We start from the raw sequence: 16,675 nt of genomic DNA, 5'->3' as shown, positions 1-16,675 counted from the left end.
TCCTCTGTAGAACTGTATCAGCAGCTCCTTGGGCAGTTTGAGCTTTCTAGCAGTATTTCCTGACTATTAGAACAATTAATCAGTGGAACGAATTGCCTCCAGAAGTTGTGGGCGCTCCAACACTGGAGATTTTTAAGTAGAGATGGGACAGGCATTTGTCTGAAATAGTTTGGGGTTTCCTGCTTGAGCAGGGGGTTGGACTAGAAGACCTCCAAGGTCCCTTCCAACTCTATTATGTGCCAATGAATATCCTTTCATCTTTTCTGGGTTTTTGATCTCCGGATCTTTTTATAGTCCTAATAATGATGGTGCAAAGGCCTTTGGTTTATGCAGGATATACCTCTCAATCAGTGGTGGAATTCAGCCAGTTCGCACCACTTCGGGGGAACTGGTTGTTAACTTTCTGAGTAGTTTGGCAAACTGGTTGTTGGAAGAAATCATTAGAGCAGAGAACTGGTTGTTAAATTACTTGAATCCCACCATTGCTCTCAATACTTAACTACTACTCAACTATTCAATACTTAGAAATTGTTAAGCAAAAATCAAGAATACGGGGGGCATAACCTCAAACTGGCAGGAAGGAAGTTCAAAAATAATATTAGAAAAGTATGACTTCACAGAAAGAGTAGTGGAAGCTTGGAACCAACTTCCAGCAGAGGTAGTTGGTTGATCATCAGTAACTGAATTTAAATATGCTTAGTGTTATTAATAAAAATAAATAAAATAGAAAAATAATAAATAATAAATAAATAATAAAAATGAATGAGAGAGAAACCAAAATCAAACTCGAAGCGTAGACTTGATCAAGCACTAGGTCTTGGTTTTGTTTTGTTTTGTTTTTATTGAAAAAGTTTTTCAAATACAGATTTTTTCCCCTTTCCCCCCCCTCCTCCCTAACCCCCCTCCCCCTCCTCTCCCCCTGTGGCTTCTCCAAGATAAAACCCAAATTAGTAACAGATTATATAATACTTTACCATCCTTTTTACTCCACCCCCCATATGCTGACCCTTTCTTTCTAACAATATTGTTATATCCCCCTTATACTATACATTTCAAAGCAACATTCAGCTGTAAAATTATATAATAAATCCTAATTTAGCAATTTCTACTCATAATCTATCCATTTCCTCCCCCATGCATATATCTCTTAATTCAAATCTTTTACATATATTAATATAACATAACATCCCTTTTCCTAAACTAAACAATCAATAAGCTAACCTATCTCCACCCACTTTCCTACAGGTCTACCATACATAATATTTTCAATATCTTTGTTCTTCTGCCCACACCACTAAAAAAAAAATATTTCCATATATAAATAAAATGCTCAAATGACTTTAAACTTGTAATCCATATGATATCTTCTGTAATGTCTTTCAACTGGATTGTTAATTCCATCATCCATGTTAGGGTAACATCAAATTCTAATTCCAACAGTATGTTCGGTATCTTCAATTACCATCTGCCCCCTTCAATAATAAGTGTTTTCATATATTAAAAAACCACCCGAGTGACTTTATATTTATATTCCATATAGTGTCTTTTGTAATGTCTTTCATCTAGATTATTCATTCCAACCACCGTGTTAGGGTAACAACCAGATCTTCTGCATGCCCCAATCCCTTAGTTCTCTTGCCTTGTAGCTCAGCATAAACGTAATCCATCTGTCAAAGAGTCCAAAATAGAAAGCTCCAGTCCACTCAATTTAAGGCCATCTTCCACATCCCAAAAGTACAGCACTGCAGAGATCTGTCACTCTCCTCAAAATAGTATAAACCAATACCTTGCCTCAACTATATTTTCATGTATTTAATCGTCTCTTAAGTAACTGGCATTACACTGTTGTTTAGTCTAAAAATTTTTATTTTTGTAGGACCTGCTTCTTCTCTTCTTAACTTTTTGTGGCCTAGATCTCCATCCTGGTTGCCTTTCTATGAGTTGTATATCAACTGATTGATTTCCATGCTGGTCTGTAACTTGATAAGTCATCACATTTGAATCCAAAGCCGCCTCTCTTGTATTTATAGGTAATCCAACTATAACTTCTGAAGGAGAATCCAAAAGCGGCTCATCCAAAAAGGCCTCTGTAACTTGTTGTTTTTCCATTACCTCCACCTCCATCTGCTTAGCCTGGGTTTCAATCTCTTGTTGATTTTGCTTTTCTTTATTCCCCTCATGTGTTATACATGGAGATGTTGAATCCATTTTAAGAACCTTATAATAAAATTCTTCCGCTTTTTCAACAGTATTTAGTTGATATCTTTCTCCTTGATATCTCAATATTATTCCAACTGGAGCATCCCACCTAAATGGGATTTTTTGTTTCTTTAGCTCAGTCACCAAAAATCCAAAATCCTTTCTGTCTTTTAGCATCTTGGGCGGCAGCTCTTTAAATATCCAAATCTTCCTTCCATGCATTTCAAGAGTGGAGTTAAAAGACTTTTGCACAATATCATTTCTTATTCCTTTATCGGTAAAGTAAATCACCACATCTCTAGGCAACTGCCTTTGCTTTGCCATCCAAGAATTTACTCTGTAGGCCTTATCAATCTTACAAGATACCTCTTCAGGATTAACCTTTAAAATCCCAGCCAGAACTTCAGCAGACATCTTTCTCAAATCTTCTTTTTTATTTTCCTGTATTCTCCTAATTCTGACCGCAAATTCCATAAATCTGAATTGCATCATTGTGACTTCATTTTCAATCCTTTGTTTTATATTATCTGCATTGTAAGTCTTGTTGTCAGCTTCCTTTATTTTTGACTCTACTTCTGAGCTATTTTCTTGAATCATTGTTAAATCATTTTCAATTCTTTGTATTTTATTATCCAAATTATAAATCTTATGATCAACTTCCTTCATTTTAGACTCTATTTCTAAATTAATCTCTTTATCCATCTTTATCATTGCGTCTAAGAAATTTATCATATGTTGCTTGAATTTATCATATTTTTGTTGAACCAACTCTTTAATTTCCTGTCTAAATTTTTCAAGGTTCTGGTTCACAATCTCATCATGTCTTGCCATCTCCTCCAGAACAAATTGCGTTAGATCTTTAAAGCCATTCCTCTGCATCTGCAAGCTCAAAACTTGCTCATGTGGTTTATAAATGGGGGAGCCCCCCCCCCACAGCTTGATTGTCTGGCTTTGTCAGTTTTAACGCCATCCTGCCACACAAGCAGATTTTTCCCCCTTTAAAGAAGAAAACTTCTCTCCAAACAATATCAATATCTAAAAAGGAAGAAGCATAAAATAGATTTTTTCTCTTCAGTTCTAGCCAGCGCTGTTGTCTCAGTTACTTTGTATCATATTGAACTAGTCAAACGGAAGGACTTTCGCTTTCAGCTCTTCTCAAACCTCAGCCAGTCGCCATTTTAAACTTTCTTTTTTCCCCCCTTCCACTCTTCTTTACTTTTAAAATCAGTCTTAGGGTTATTGGAAATACTTGCAATTTAGGGTCCCAGGTCCGGATTTCATCCTACTTGTTCAGAGAATCTGTTAGTTTTCATTAGTTGGTCTGGTCCCATCTCCTGGCTCTGCAAAGCGCAGAGTTCTCCCGAAGCCCGGAGTAGCGGCTAGCGAAAATAGGGAGCCTCATCCTGTTTCCTCCCCAGAGACAAAAAAAGAATTCTGGGGACTTCGCAGAGGGCTCTACCTGCCCTCGCCGGCTCTGTCTCTCGTTTCCTTACGGAAACGGAGTTTTTCGAGCCGCCTTTCAGCTGTAAAGGCGGCTCTTTACGGGCGACGGGGCTGGCAGTCTCAAGGGACCATCTGGTGGCGACGGAAGCCAAACTGGAAGCCAAGCACTAGGTCTTGTTTTTGACGTCTTCTGTTTCTGTGTTTCTAATTAAACTGAGATATTTTAAAGTATTGGCTTGATTTCATGAAACCCCTGAAAGCTGGGTTAGACTACTGTAATACCCTCTGCCTGGGGCTGCCTTTGAAGACAGAAAAAGTGCCGCCACTTCTAACTATCTGAACAATTAAGATAGGTCCTTTCTAAATTTCTCCCTCTGACCGTTGATCTGTTGGGGGTCTCCTGCCTCTCTTGTCTGATTGTTTCCTAGGCAATGTATCTTCCCCTCGGTCCTCATGGTCATTCACACATTCTATTAGACTCCTGAAGTCTCTTTCGAAACTATTATTCTGCAAATAAAGAAGCACAGCATCCTGCGATGTTTGAGACACCAAAGTCTGTTAAAAAAAAGTAATCAGTAAGAGTGTTGGAAGGGACCTTGGATGTCATCTAGTCCAACCCCCTGGTCATGCAGGAGACCTGTACTAGGGATTGGAACTGCCGAACTGCCGACCTTTCTGATTGACAAGCTCAGTGTCTTAGCCACTGAGCCACCTAGCCTTAATCTTAGTCACCTAATCTTGCATGGGTTTCCCCGTGTGCATCTAGGAAGGGGGGATGGGATTGAAGCAAAACTGAGGAGTGGGAGAAGAGAATAACCAAGGTCTCTTTCTTTAGGCAGGTGGAACTTTGTCTGTCCGAAGTCTCCCGGAGCGACCTCTTCATTGGAATCCTTGGGGAGCGCTACGGCAATGTCCCGAAAGAGACTTCCTTGCCGGAGGAGCCGCAGTACGAATGGGTAAGAGATGACACTGATGTAAACCTTGGGATGTTGATGAACCAGAAGAGTGTTCCACAACCTCAGCGAGACGTCTGGACTTCAACTCTCAGAATTCCACAGCCAGCATTTGGGCTGTTGATGGTCCAGAACAGTGTTTCTCTACCTCAATGACTTTGAGATGGATGGGAATTCTGGGAGTTGAAGTCCATACATCTGAAATTTGCTGAGGCTAAGAAACACTGATCAGAGCAGGTGCTAAATGAAAACTTCCTTTCCTAAATGAACAAAAAATAAGCATCAATTGGATGTAGGGAAGGCAGTGATTTAGGACTTGCCTGTTTTGGGGGCATTCACATTGGCAGAGATTTGCATAATGTGTGTTTTATCAGCAGACAGGTCTGGTGGGATTTAGTGGCCCCAACTATTGTCAGGACAAGGTCCATAGAAAATAACATAGAAGCAGATTAGAATAGAGTAGGGTAGAATAGAGTAGAGTATCGTGTAGGGTAGAGTGGAGTGGAGGGTAGGGTAGGGTAGGGTAGGGAAGATAGAGGATAGAGTAGATAGAGTGTAGGGTAGAGTAGAGTAGATAGAGTGTAGGGTAGAGTAGAGTGTAGGTTATGATAGAGTAGAGTAGCGTAGAGTGTAGGGTAGAGTAGGGTTGGGTAAGGTAGGGTAGGATACGACAGGACAGGCCAGGACACTTTATTTGGCCAAGTGTATATAGAGTAATAATAATCATAATAATGATACCAATAAGAGGGGGTAGTAGAGAAGATGAGAAGGCTAATATGTATAACATGAGTAAATATACTTAGGCATAAGAAAGTACTGTGGACCTAATTAGTGGGCTTAATTAGTGTTGACAGGAAAGGCAGAAAATTAAGGGAATCAAGGCTTAACCAGAGCTAAATGTGAACAAAGACGAAACAACTGTTGAAAAAGTTCTCAGAATAAAAGCTACTGCTTGAATATTCTCTCCACAGGTGAAAACATATCCATTAGGCCGCTCTATCACCGAACTGGAGGCTGTTCAATTCCTGAATGGTAGCCATGATCCCACAGCAGAATCTAGGGCCTTCTTCTATCTACGAGAGCCTGACTTTCTTGGGTAAATTATTTTTCTCAATTAATCTGCAGATTCCCACGAGCACCTTTCCACTTATTAGGAGCCCTGGTTGTTGTTAGTGGTTAGAATGCAGTACTGCAGGCTAGCTCTGCCCACAGCCTGGAGTTTGGTCTTCATGGAGCTCCAGGTTGAGTCACCCTTCCATTCTTTCAAGGATGATAAAATGAGGACCCAGATTGTTGGGGCAATATGCTGATTTTATAAAGTGCCCAGAGAGTGCTACAAAACACTAGGGGATAGTGTATATAAGTCTTATTGCTGTTGTTACTTAAATCTAATCCATGTACTTAATAAAAAGGATATATTTGTAGGCACTAGAAGTTCTTCCTTCCTTCCTTCCTTCCTTCCTTCCTTCCTTCCTTCCTTCCTTCCTTCCTTCCTTCCTTCCTTCCTCCCTCCCTCCCTCCCTCCCTCCCTCCCTCCCTCCCTTCCTTCCTTCCTTCCTTCCTTCTCTTTCTTTCTTTCATATTTTTGTCATGTTTATGTCATGTAGAATATATTGGAGGTGGTGACCCTTTCAGAGCTGTGTGTGCAACGAAATTTCATTTTTTAATGTATGCCAATTAGTGTGCATTTAAAGTGACAATAAACATATTCTAAGTCTATAGTGCTATACAGCACTGTCTGTGCAGTTTACAGAGTCAGCCTATTGCCCCCAACAATTTGGGTCCTCATTTTACGGACTTCGGAAGGATGGAAGGCTGAATCAACCGTCAGCCTTGTCAGGATCGAACTCCAGGTTGTGGATGGAGTTTTGCCTTCAATGCTGCGTTCTAACCATTGCGCCACCATGTTGTAGGAGAAAAGACGGGAACTAGGCCAAGCTCTTCAATGCAGGAAAGAGTTTATTGTGCACGGTTCAAACAGTCCAATAGACAAGCAAAGGGTCTGAACAATGATGGCCGCTTTCAGCCAGATATTTATACAGTATAAAGGCAAAGTTATTACGAAGAGTGAGACATTTCACACGTAGAGATTACCCTTTAATCTATCTCTAGGAAAGACATAACAGCCCTTTTCCCACAGGCTCAGGTTCTCAGCTCCGGAGCTCAAGACATAATAAAAGAGGAGATAAGGGGCTCAAAGGCGCCTCAAGAGCAGTAAAGAGGATAGTAAGGGAAGCAGTATTTCTTCTCTAGGATATACATGATATTTGGGGTGTAATAAACATTAAACAACAGGATGTATCTGTTTAGGGTCAGTTTGCCCTTTTACAATTCTGTACCTATGTCAAATACCATTTGTCATCTCAGCACCTTGGCACGGAAGAGGCACTTCTGTCTTGACCAAAGATTTGGATTTCTAATATTTGAGTTTTATCCCAATATCGAATCTTAGCCTGGCTCAACCAGATTGATGATGTTGCCTCCAGTTCTTTTCCGCGCTTTCCAATGCTGCTTTTTAACCCCAATAGCAATTCTCACAAAAGGTGGATTGTCTTAATCATACATTTTGAGCAGTCTGTCCCTCTCGCTCTCTCCAGCTCCGTACCAGAACCATGGAAGAAAGATTTTGGAGCTGAATCGGAAGAAGCTTCCCAACACATGACTAATTTGAAGGAACATCTCAGGAAACATGGAAGCTTGGCTGCCTTTAGCAGGTAAAGGAAGTGATAATTGTGTACGTACTGCGATAGCTGCGGAGGATGAGAGAGAACATGCAGGTGGTCCTCGAATTAAGGACCACAAATTGAGCCCAACATTTCTGTTGCTAAGTCAGACATTTAAGGGAATTTTGTCCCATGTTACGACTTTTCTGGCCACACTTGTTAAGTCAATCGGTGCAGCTGTTAAGTTAGTAACACGGTTGTTAAGTGGATCTGGCTTCCTTATTGATTTTGCTTGTCAGAAGGTCGCAAAAGGGGATCACATAACTCTGGGACCCTGCAACCGTCACAAATACATTGATTTGCAGAGAAGAGCAACAAAGATGATTAGGGGACTGGAGGCTAAAACCTATGAAGAACGGTTGCAGGAACTGGGTATGTCTAGTTTAATGAAAAGAAGGACTATGGGGAGACATGATAGCAGTGTTCCAATATCTCAGGGGCTGCCCCAAAGAAGAGGGAGTCAAGCTATTCTCCAAAGCACCTGAAGGCAGGACAAAAAGCAATGGGTGGAAACTAATCAAGGAGAGAAGGAACTAAGGAGAAATTTCCTGACAGTTAGAACAATTAATCAGTGGAACAACTTGCTTCCAGAAGTTGTGAATGCTCCAACAATGGAAGTTTTTTACATTTGCAAAAATTTTTATTGTAGTTTTTTCCTTTTCCAAAATTCCAGTACATGATCGAACAGTGTTACTTTTCCCATACAAAGTAGGTTAAATTGATTATTCGTATACTTTCTACAACTCCTAGATATATATATAGTATTCTGAATCCTCTTTCTCATTTAGTTTTAATGTTAATTTATTCATTTCGGCACAGTAGAATATTTTTTGAATAATGGATCCCTCTGACGGTACATTATTTCCTTTCCAATGTTGCGAATATGCTATTCTCGCTGCTGTGAGTATGTGTAAAATTAAGTATCTTGTTTGTTTGTTTGTTTTTTTGTCGTATTTGGTTTTTAGTACTCCCAGGAGAAAAGTTTCTGGAATCAATTCAATTTTGTTATTAATTAATTCTTGTAGTCAATGTTGTATTTTATTCCAATACCTCTTTCCTTCGGGACATAACCACCACATGTGGAAGAAAGTACCTTGGTGGTGACCACACTTCCAACACTTAGGGCTTACATTCGGATAGATTTTTGCCAGTCTTGCAGGCACTAAATGCCACTGGTATAACATTTTATATTGGTTTTCTTTGTATGTTGCCGCTTTTGTTCATTTGTAATTTTTATTCCAAATCATTTCCAATTTGTCTAAATTTATATTATGTCCTATATTTTTGGCCCAAGCTATCATTGGTTCTTTTACCGCCTCTTCTGCTCTGTCATATTCTAATAAATAATTATATAATCTGGATAATACTTTTTTTTCTGGGCCCACCAACAGTTTGTCTAATTGATTTGCTTCCACCTCGATGCCAAATTCTTCTATGCCTTTTTTATACCTGGATTGTATCTGTAAGTATGGCCACCAGTCAATATGTATTCCCTGCTCACCTAAGATCTGATTGCTTTTGAGTTTTCCTTGATTGTCTAAGAGTTCTTTTTTTTATTATTATTATTTTATTTTTAAACATAACAAAACATAAAACAACCATCATCCATTACAATCAAAGAAAGTGTGTTGATCGGTTACAATTCTTTTGTGTTTAATCCAATATCCAAAATTTACAAGTTATTTAGTTTCTCTTACTTGACAATTTTTTATATCCCTTTATGCTATTATTCTCATTTAACAATTATTTAACAATGGCTTGTCTCCCATAAAAAATGACTTCATATATTTTATCATTAAAGTTATTTCATATTTCATACTTCATTTCCATGCTTTATTATCTAAACTGGAATTATCTAAACTGAAATTCCAGACTGGAATTTTCAAATAGTGTTGTTTTTTAATCTTTTCCCAATTTAATAACAAAGCCTTACATATATGATGTCTTCTAAAATACCCCCGTATTTTTGTTCCCTTATACCATAAAAAGGCATGCCACCCCATCAACAAATCATGACCTTCTAAATTCAATAATCTAGTATTTCTTAATGTTATCCATTCTTTAATCCACATCAAACTTGTCGCTTGATAATAAAGTTCCCAATTAGGTAAACCCCCCCCCTCATTCTAGCATCTTGTAAAAACTTTAATTTTATCCTCGCCTTTTTTCCCTGCCAAATATATTTTACACAATTTTATTCCATTCTTCAAAAAAGTCTTTCCCCAATCTAATTGATATTGTCTGGAACAAGTATAAAATTCTAGGCAAAATATTCATCTTAATAGTTGATATCCTCCCAATCAATGAAAGCTATAAATTTTCCCATTTCACCAAATCTGTCCCTATCTGTTGTTTAAGCTTATTATAATTATTTTCTTTAAGCGTGCTACATCTTGCTGTCAAATATATCCCCAAATATTTAACTTCATTTGTGACCTGCATCTTTGATATGTCCACCAATTCTTCTTTTTGCTTTATATTTTTAGTCAAAATCTTCATTTTGTCTTTATTGTTTTTCAAAGCAGCTACTTTCCCAAACTCTTCTATTTTATCTATCAGTGTAGTTATTTTTTAAATTTTTTTTTATTATTTTTAAACATAAAACATAAAATACATCATTTTAGAGCAAGGGTTTGGTCCGGCATAAAATAAATACAATTATTTACATTCCCTCAATCAATTTTGTTCCAAATTTTATCCATTTACATCTTAAAAAAAGAAAAGAAAAGAAAAAAAATCTTATTCTAAACATTTATCATTCTACTATTACACCCAAAATTCTAAACAATAAACACTGTTCTAAATCTTTATCATTTTAACAATCAATATTTCATATATATTCCTCAATCCTAAAACCCATTACCTCAAATCTATATTTTACTTCTCTTAAATGACATCTACTATCCATAATCTTGACGAAAAGTATTTTCTTCCTCTCTTAAAGTCATTTCATAAACAATCAACATTTCCTTCTATAGTTTATTACTTCCACAATACTTTATTTTATTTATTTCAAGTTTATTCTCATATTTTATTGAATCTAATTTTTAACTGGTTCATAGTTTAAATATCTATTTCCCGGCTGTGTTTTCCAATACTCTTATCTGTATTTATTTAAACTGGTTCACAGTTTAGCTACTATTCTCCGATACAATCTCTTCTACTTCCTCCTAAATTTATTTTTTAGCTGGTTCGCATCTTAATCAGCTGCTTTCCAGCAATGTTTTCCTCCACTCCTTATCTTAATTATTTTAGCTGGTTCACAGTATAATTTTAACTGCACACCAACCTTCTCCTTAACTCCTCCTAAATCTATTATAAAAACTGGTTCACAACTCAAGTAGTTGCCTTCCAGCAATGCTTTCCTCCATTCCTACCCCTATTTTTAACTGGTTCACAACTTTATTTCAATTGATCCCCAGGTAAAGTTAGGATCCCCACTCCTAACTTTTTATTTTTGACTAGTTCACAGTGTTGCTTTAACTGTTGACCAGTGTATGCTTTCCTCCACTCCTAACTCAATATTTTGGCTGGTTCACAGCTTTGCTTTAACTGTTTTCCAGCCCTTGCTTTCCTCCACTCCTAACTCTTATTTTTATTTTTAACTGGTTCCCAGTTTACTTTAACTGTTCTCCAGTATGATGCTTTCCTCCACTCCTACCTTATTTGTAAAACTGGGTCACAGCTTTGCTTTCACTGATCTCCAGAATCATTTCTGGAGCTTTCCTCCACTCCTAAATTCATTTATTTAACTAATTCATAACATTTATCTCTTATTCAGTTGTTTAGCTCCAAATTACTTCGGAATGTGTTACCAGTATTGTTTTCCAATCTATTCTCCTCCATATCTCTTACGAATTTAAGATAAAAGTATATTTCAATAAATATCTTATCTCCTATTGTCTCTTAAGTTTTCTCCCATTCCAGCTTACTTCTTATTTTCAATAAGACATTTTGAAACACTTTAAAATCAATTTTTATGGTTCTTAATTGTATAAATAATTCTTTTTAACATCCAACGCCTTTAAAAATAAACATTTTCTTCCAGATTATTAAATCTGTGCTAGTTAAAAATTCAAAATTTAAAAAGGCATTAGAACATCCAAAAATCATGTTTTTCTTCAATCATTTATGCTCTTATTTCTTAATCAAATTGTTTATATATTTATATGAAAATAATAATAGAAAAAAAGGAGAGAGTAATAGTAATAATAATAATAATTACAATAAAAGAAATACAAAAAAATAAGGCAACACTAAAAAAAAAGAAAAAAGGAGAAAGGAAGAGAATAGAAATATAACAAAAGAAGTAAAATGGATTAAAAAAGAAAATAGAGAGGGGAAAAGAAACAAAGAGAAGGATATTACAAGAAAGAAATAGAGAGAGAGCATAGAGAAGAAAAAGAAAAAAAGAAAGTATCTCCTAGCATTATTCAACCACCCAGAAACTGTTACATTCATTTAAATCAAAATATAATATTTTGTTGTCTTGCTACATAATATATTCCATTATTCCTTTCTCCAGTCTGTCCAAATATGTATCTTTTCCATTTCAATGTCATCAAAGTTATGAGTTCTACAAAGTTAATTCTGAAGCTATTCCATATATGGTATCATAATGTCCTTCTTCTATTGCCACACCCTTCTTTTGTTGCCACGTTTATTAGTTCAGTTTTCATTGTTCCATTTACTTTCTTCTTTCTAATCTTAAATAAATCCTCCAGTGAACAGATTATGTATCCTAAATCAAGTTCTCTGAGTCTTTTCCTCGAAATAGTCAAGTTTAAATAACAAGCAACAAAGTTTCTCTTTTCAAGTAACAAGCAGCCTGGAATTTCCCTTTTCAGCTGGCAACCATTTTTTCCATCTCCGTTTGTCTTTTTCCTTTGCTTTTGAAGGCATAATTATTTCCTCTTTTCCTTCCTCTCTCCCAAACATAGTCCAATCACATTTATCCAGCAAAAAGTAAAGAAAAAATATATCCAGATCTATAGTCAAACATTTCCAAAAAGGCAGTAATTTATGTTATCCACAAACAGGTCTTTTGTCTTTGTGCCCCAATAGTTCTCAGCCGCTGTTAAGGCTGGGGCAGACTAATTGTAATTCAGCGTTTGTGGGCAGTTCCTGCCTGGGTTGATGTCCACTCACCTGGCATGCAAACTCCCAGCTCCGCTCTCCACTTCTCTTCTTCTCCTCTTATGCATTCTTGTATCCCGGTTGCCACGGTCTCAGGGCAGCCGCTATGGCCGCCATTCCACCGCTGCCAGCACAGAGGGCAAGCCTCCAGCCCCAAGGAACCTGCCTGTTCCTCTCGGCATCCAAGGGTCCTTCTCTATCCCCCTGTCCCTACAGGACAGGGTAGGTCCAACGACCTACTGGCGGGGGCTTGGCAGATGGGGTTTTCGCAGGGCTCCAAAGAGCCCGCTAATTCCCCGTCTGTATCCTCGCGGTGTCAAGTCCTTCTATCAGTGTAGTTATTGATGTTAGGGGATCTTCAAGAATGAAGACCAAGTCATCTGCAAACGCTTGCAATTTGTGTTCTTCTTTTTGAATTTTCATTCCTTTTATATCTTTTTCTTCTCGGATACTTCTATTTAGCACTTCTAATGTTAATATAAACAACAGAAGGGACAGTGGACAACCTTGTCTGGTACCTTTTTTTATCTCAATAGAATCTGTCAATTCTCCATTTATCATTACTTTTGCGGTTTGTTTATGATATATAGCTTCTATTGCTTGAATGAATTTTCTGCCAAAGCCCATCTGTTCCATTTGAAGCAACATAAATCGCCAATTTACATTGTCAAAAGCTTTCTGTGCATCTAAAAATATCAAAGCCATTTGCTTTTCAGGGTGGGCTTCATAGTATTCCAAAGTGTCCAGAATTATTCTCATATTATCTCTAATTTGTCTTTTTGGCAGAAACCCATTTTGATCTGAGTGTATAAAGTTATTTAAATATCTTTTAAGTCTTTCTGCCAATATTGAAGCAAAAATTTTATAATCTGACTTTAGCAGGGATATAGGCCTATAGTTTTTGATTTGTTGTGGGTCAGTATCCTCCTTAGGAATCAAAGTAATATATGCCTCAGACCATGACTTGGGTATTTCCTTCTTTGTCATCACTTCATTCATGACTTCTAAAAGTGGGACACTCAAAGATTCCTGCAATGTCCTATAATATTCTGCTGGCAAACCATCCGGCCCTGGTGCCTTTCCATTCTTTTGTTTCTTAATGCTTCAGTTAGTTCCATCATTGTTATATTTCCCTCTAGCATCTTCTCAATATCTTTAGGAATCCGAGGTAAATTTGCATTTCGAAGATAACGTATCACATTTACCTCCTCTATCTTTTCCTTCTCATACAATTGTCTATAGTAATCCTGTATAATTTTTTTCTTCTCCTTATTTCCAAATTTACTTTGTCCTTAGTCATCGATTAATTGTATTATTTTTCTTGATTCTCTCTCTTTTTTCAATTTATAAGCTAACCATCTTCCTGGTTTATTTGCATTCTCAAAATAATTCTGTTTAGTGCTTCTAATTTTTTGGGCTAATTCTTCTTTCTCCAATAACTCCATTTTATGCTATCCCAACTTCAATGGCTGCCACCCCACCGCTAGAGAAAGGGCTTCTCCCGGATCAACTAGGGACTTTGCGATGTCCCTGGGATCCTCAGGATGTGCCCTCCACTATCACAGTCAAAACAAGATTGAGGTCCAAAAAGGACTGTCTGGAAACGGGGTTTTCGGCTGCGCTTCTGGAGTCTAGGAATCCTCCGACCGTTCCGTCACGACGTCAGCTCCTCCCCCTCTAAGAGTTCTTTATATCTAATCATTTTGCTAATCTCTATTGCATTGGGATAAATCATAGCTTCCATAGTTGATAACCAGTTCAGGATTTTCATATACTATTTCCTCCTAATTTCTTCCCATATTTGTATTAATGCTTCTCAACACTGGAAGTTTTTAAGAAGAAATGGATAACCATTTCTCTGAAATGCTATAGGGTTTCCTGCCTAAGCAGAGGGTTGGACTAGGTGACCTCCAAGGTCCCTTCCAACTTTGTTATTCTATTCTATTCTATTCTATTCTATTCTATTCTATTCTATTCTATTCTATTCTATTCTATTCTATTCTATTCTATTCTATTCTCTTCTCTTCTCTTCTCTTCTCTTCTACTCTACTCTACTCTACTCTACTCTACTCTACTCTACTCTACTCTACTCTACTCTACTCTACTCTACTCTACTCTAAACATGCCAGTTGCCAAGCCTTTGAATTTTGATTGTGTGAACGTAGGTGGTAAGTATATTCAAACTCAATGTAATTTGCTCTAATCTTGATTGTAGGAAATATGACTTCTGCAATAGAGTAGTAAATGTCTGAAACACTCTACCTGATTCTGTTGTTAGTTTCTCTAATCCCCATCCTTATACCTTAAACTGTCTACCATGGACCTTTCATGTTTTTTCAGAGTTCCCTAGGGGGGCGTGCATAAGCGCACCATCGTGCCTACCATCCCTGTCCTATTGTCCCCATTTATAAGTACTCATTTTATGTGTTTTTGGCTATGTTTCGCTTATTTATTTCCTTTTATTTGTGCCAATTTTTTTTTCATGTGTCCATGTCTATGTCTGTACTGTTACTTGTTTCCTTGTACTTGTTGACAAATAAATGTGTTGCAATGGTTGTAAGTGTGAAAAATGGTTATAAGTCACTTTTTTCAGTGCCGTTGTAACTTTGACCGGTCACTAAATGAATGGTTGTAAATTGACCTGTAATGTGTCCTAATCTGACCTTTTTTTCATAGCTATGCCTGTCAGTGGGGCGGAGTTGCCCAGGGCCAGCCTTTTGTGAAAGGCCTTGGGGATTTTGGCCACAGAGTCTTGCAGGATGTGTGGAAATGCCTCCAGCACCATTTCATTGAGGTATCTACTATTTTTTTTTTTTTACCAATAAAGGAGAATATTTATGGCTGAGGGTTGAAATGAGGGCTCCTCCGTGCTCTCTGAGCTTGGTTGCTTTCTTACAAACGTTTCATTACCAACTAGGTACAGTGGTACCTCAGTACTAGTAGTTAATTGGTTCCTGGAGGCACGATGAGTACTAAAAACGATGAGTAGCAAACAATTTTTTCCCATAAGGACAATGTAAATATATTTAATGCACTCTCAATCCAAAGGCAATGTTGATTTTGAGACAATATGTAAAAAGATAGGGTTGTATATCACTACCTGAGAAATAAACCTAAAAATTAATACATACTTAGATTAAATAAAATAAAAGCTTCACTTTGTCTGTATTGATGAGGGGGGAAAAAAAGTCAAAAATACACAAAATGACCACAGAAGCTAAAATAAGACTTCAAGGGGGTGTACACAGGGCAAGAGTTACCGTGTGACTAATGCGCCAGCCTCTGTTTCATCTGGAAAAGGTAGCTGGTCATGAGGTAAACAACACCGACAAGTTCTAGCTTGCGCGTTGAGTACCAGACAAACTACAAGTATCGGGGCAAACTTTTCTCGTCAAAATACGTTGAGTACCAAATTCGATGAATTTTCAAGCAGTTGAACTGAGCTGCACTGTATCGTCAGCACTGCAAGAAAACAACCAAGCTCAAAGACGTATGAAGGCTTCTCATATCTGCAAACTCCTTCAAAGCTCTGCTATATTCGAGCTTGTCAACTGAGCTTTATTTCTCTCATCTCTCGATTTAGGGAGGTGAATCTGAACTCACAATAGGCTCAAAGGAAGAAGAAGGAAACACTCTGCAAGAATCTTTCCAGGAATCACAGCAAAGGAGATTTTGTGCCCGGACGAAGCTTCTGAATACCACAGCAGCTCAGATGCGCAGCGGCAAGCTTTATGTTGTGAGCGGTGAACCTGGCCAAGGAAAGACAGTTTTCTTGGTGAGCAAAGGGAAGGTTGAAGCGGTAGGGTGATCTGGAGAACATGGGACAAGGTATGGAGATAAGGAAGCTCACTAGCAATAGCAATAACACCAGGGGAGGGCTGTTGGGGATTTTCAGGGGTTCAGGAGAACCTCTAACTAAGATTCTGTGCAGTTTGGAGAACCCCCAAATCCCACTCCTGGCTGGCCACGCCCACCCCGCCACGCCCCTTCCTGGAATCGGTGGGTTTACATTTTTTTTACTACCGGTTCTGTGGGTGTGGCTTGGGCGTAGCATGGCTTGGTGGGCGTGGCTTGGTGGGCATGGCAGGGGAAGGATACTGTAAAATCTCCATTCCCACCCCACTCCAGGGGAAGGATACTGCAAAATCCCCATTTCCTCCCGATCAGCTGGGACTTGGGAGGCAGAGAATAGATGGGGGCAGGGCCAGTCAGAATTTTTAC

The 16,675-nt window shown here is 38.0% G+C and overlaps 1 protein-coding gene across 4 annotated transcripts in view; it reads left to right on the top strand.

Moving 5' to 3' along the window:
* TEP1 (telomerase associated protein 1) overlaps nucleotides 1-16,675 on the top strand; it is a 139,270-nt gene that overhangs the window by 61,361 nt on the left and 61,234 nt on the right. For all 4 annotated transcript variants that reach the window (XM_060691001.2, XM_087891785.1, XM_060691002.2 and 1 more), the window contains exons 23-27: nucleotides 4,478-4,598; nucleotides 5,567-5,691; nucleotides 7,193-7,309; nucleotides 15,131-15,248; nucleotides 16,038-16,229. In XM_060691001.2, the coding sequence (XP_060546984.2) occupies nucleotides 4,478-4,598; nucleotides 5,567-5,691; nucleotides 7,193-7,309; nucleotides 15,131-15,248; nucleotides 16,038-16,229 (673 nt within the window). The remainder of the gene's footprint in view (nucleotides 1-4,477; nucleotides 4,599-5,566; nucleotides 5,692-7,192; nucleotides 7,310-15,130; nucleotides 15,249-16,037; nucleotides 16,230-16,675) is intronic.

The sequence above is a fragment of the Pantherophis guttatus genome, chromosome 4, assembly GCF_059756535.1.
Source record: "Pantherophis guttatus breed Tessera chromosome 4, ASM5975653v1, whole genome shotgun sequence".
Taxonomy (NCBI): Eukaryota; Metazoa; Chordata; class Lepidosauria; order Squamata; family Colubridae; genus Pantherophis; species Pantherophis guttatus.
This window is presented reverse-complemented; position numbering and strand designations above follow the sequence as displayed.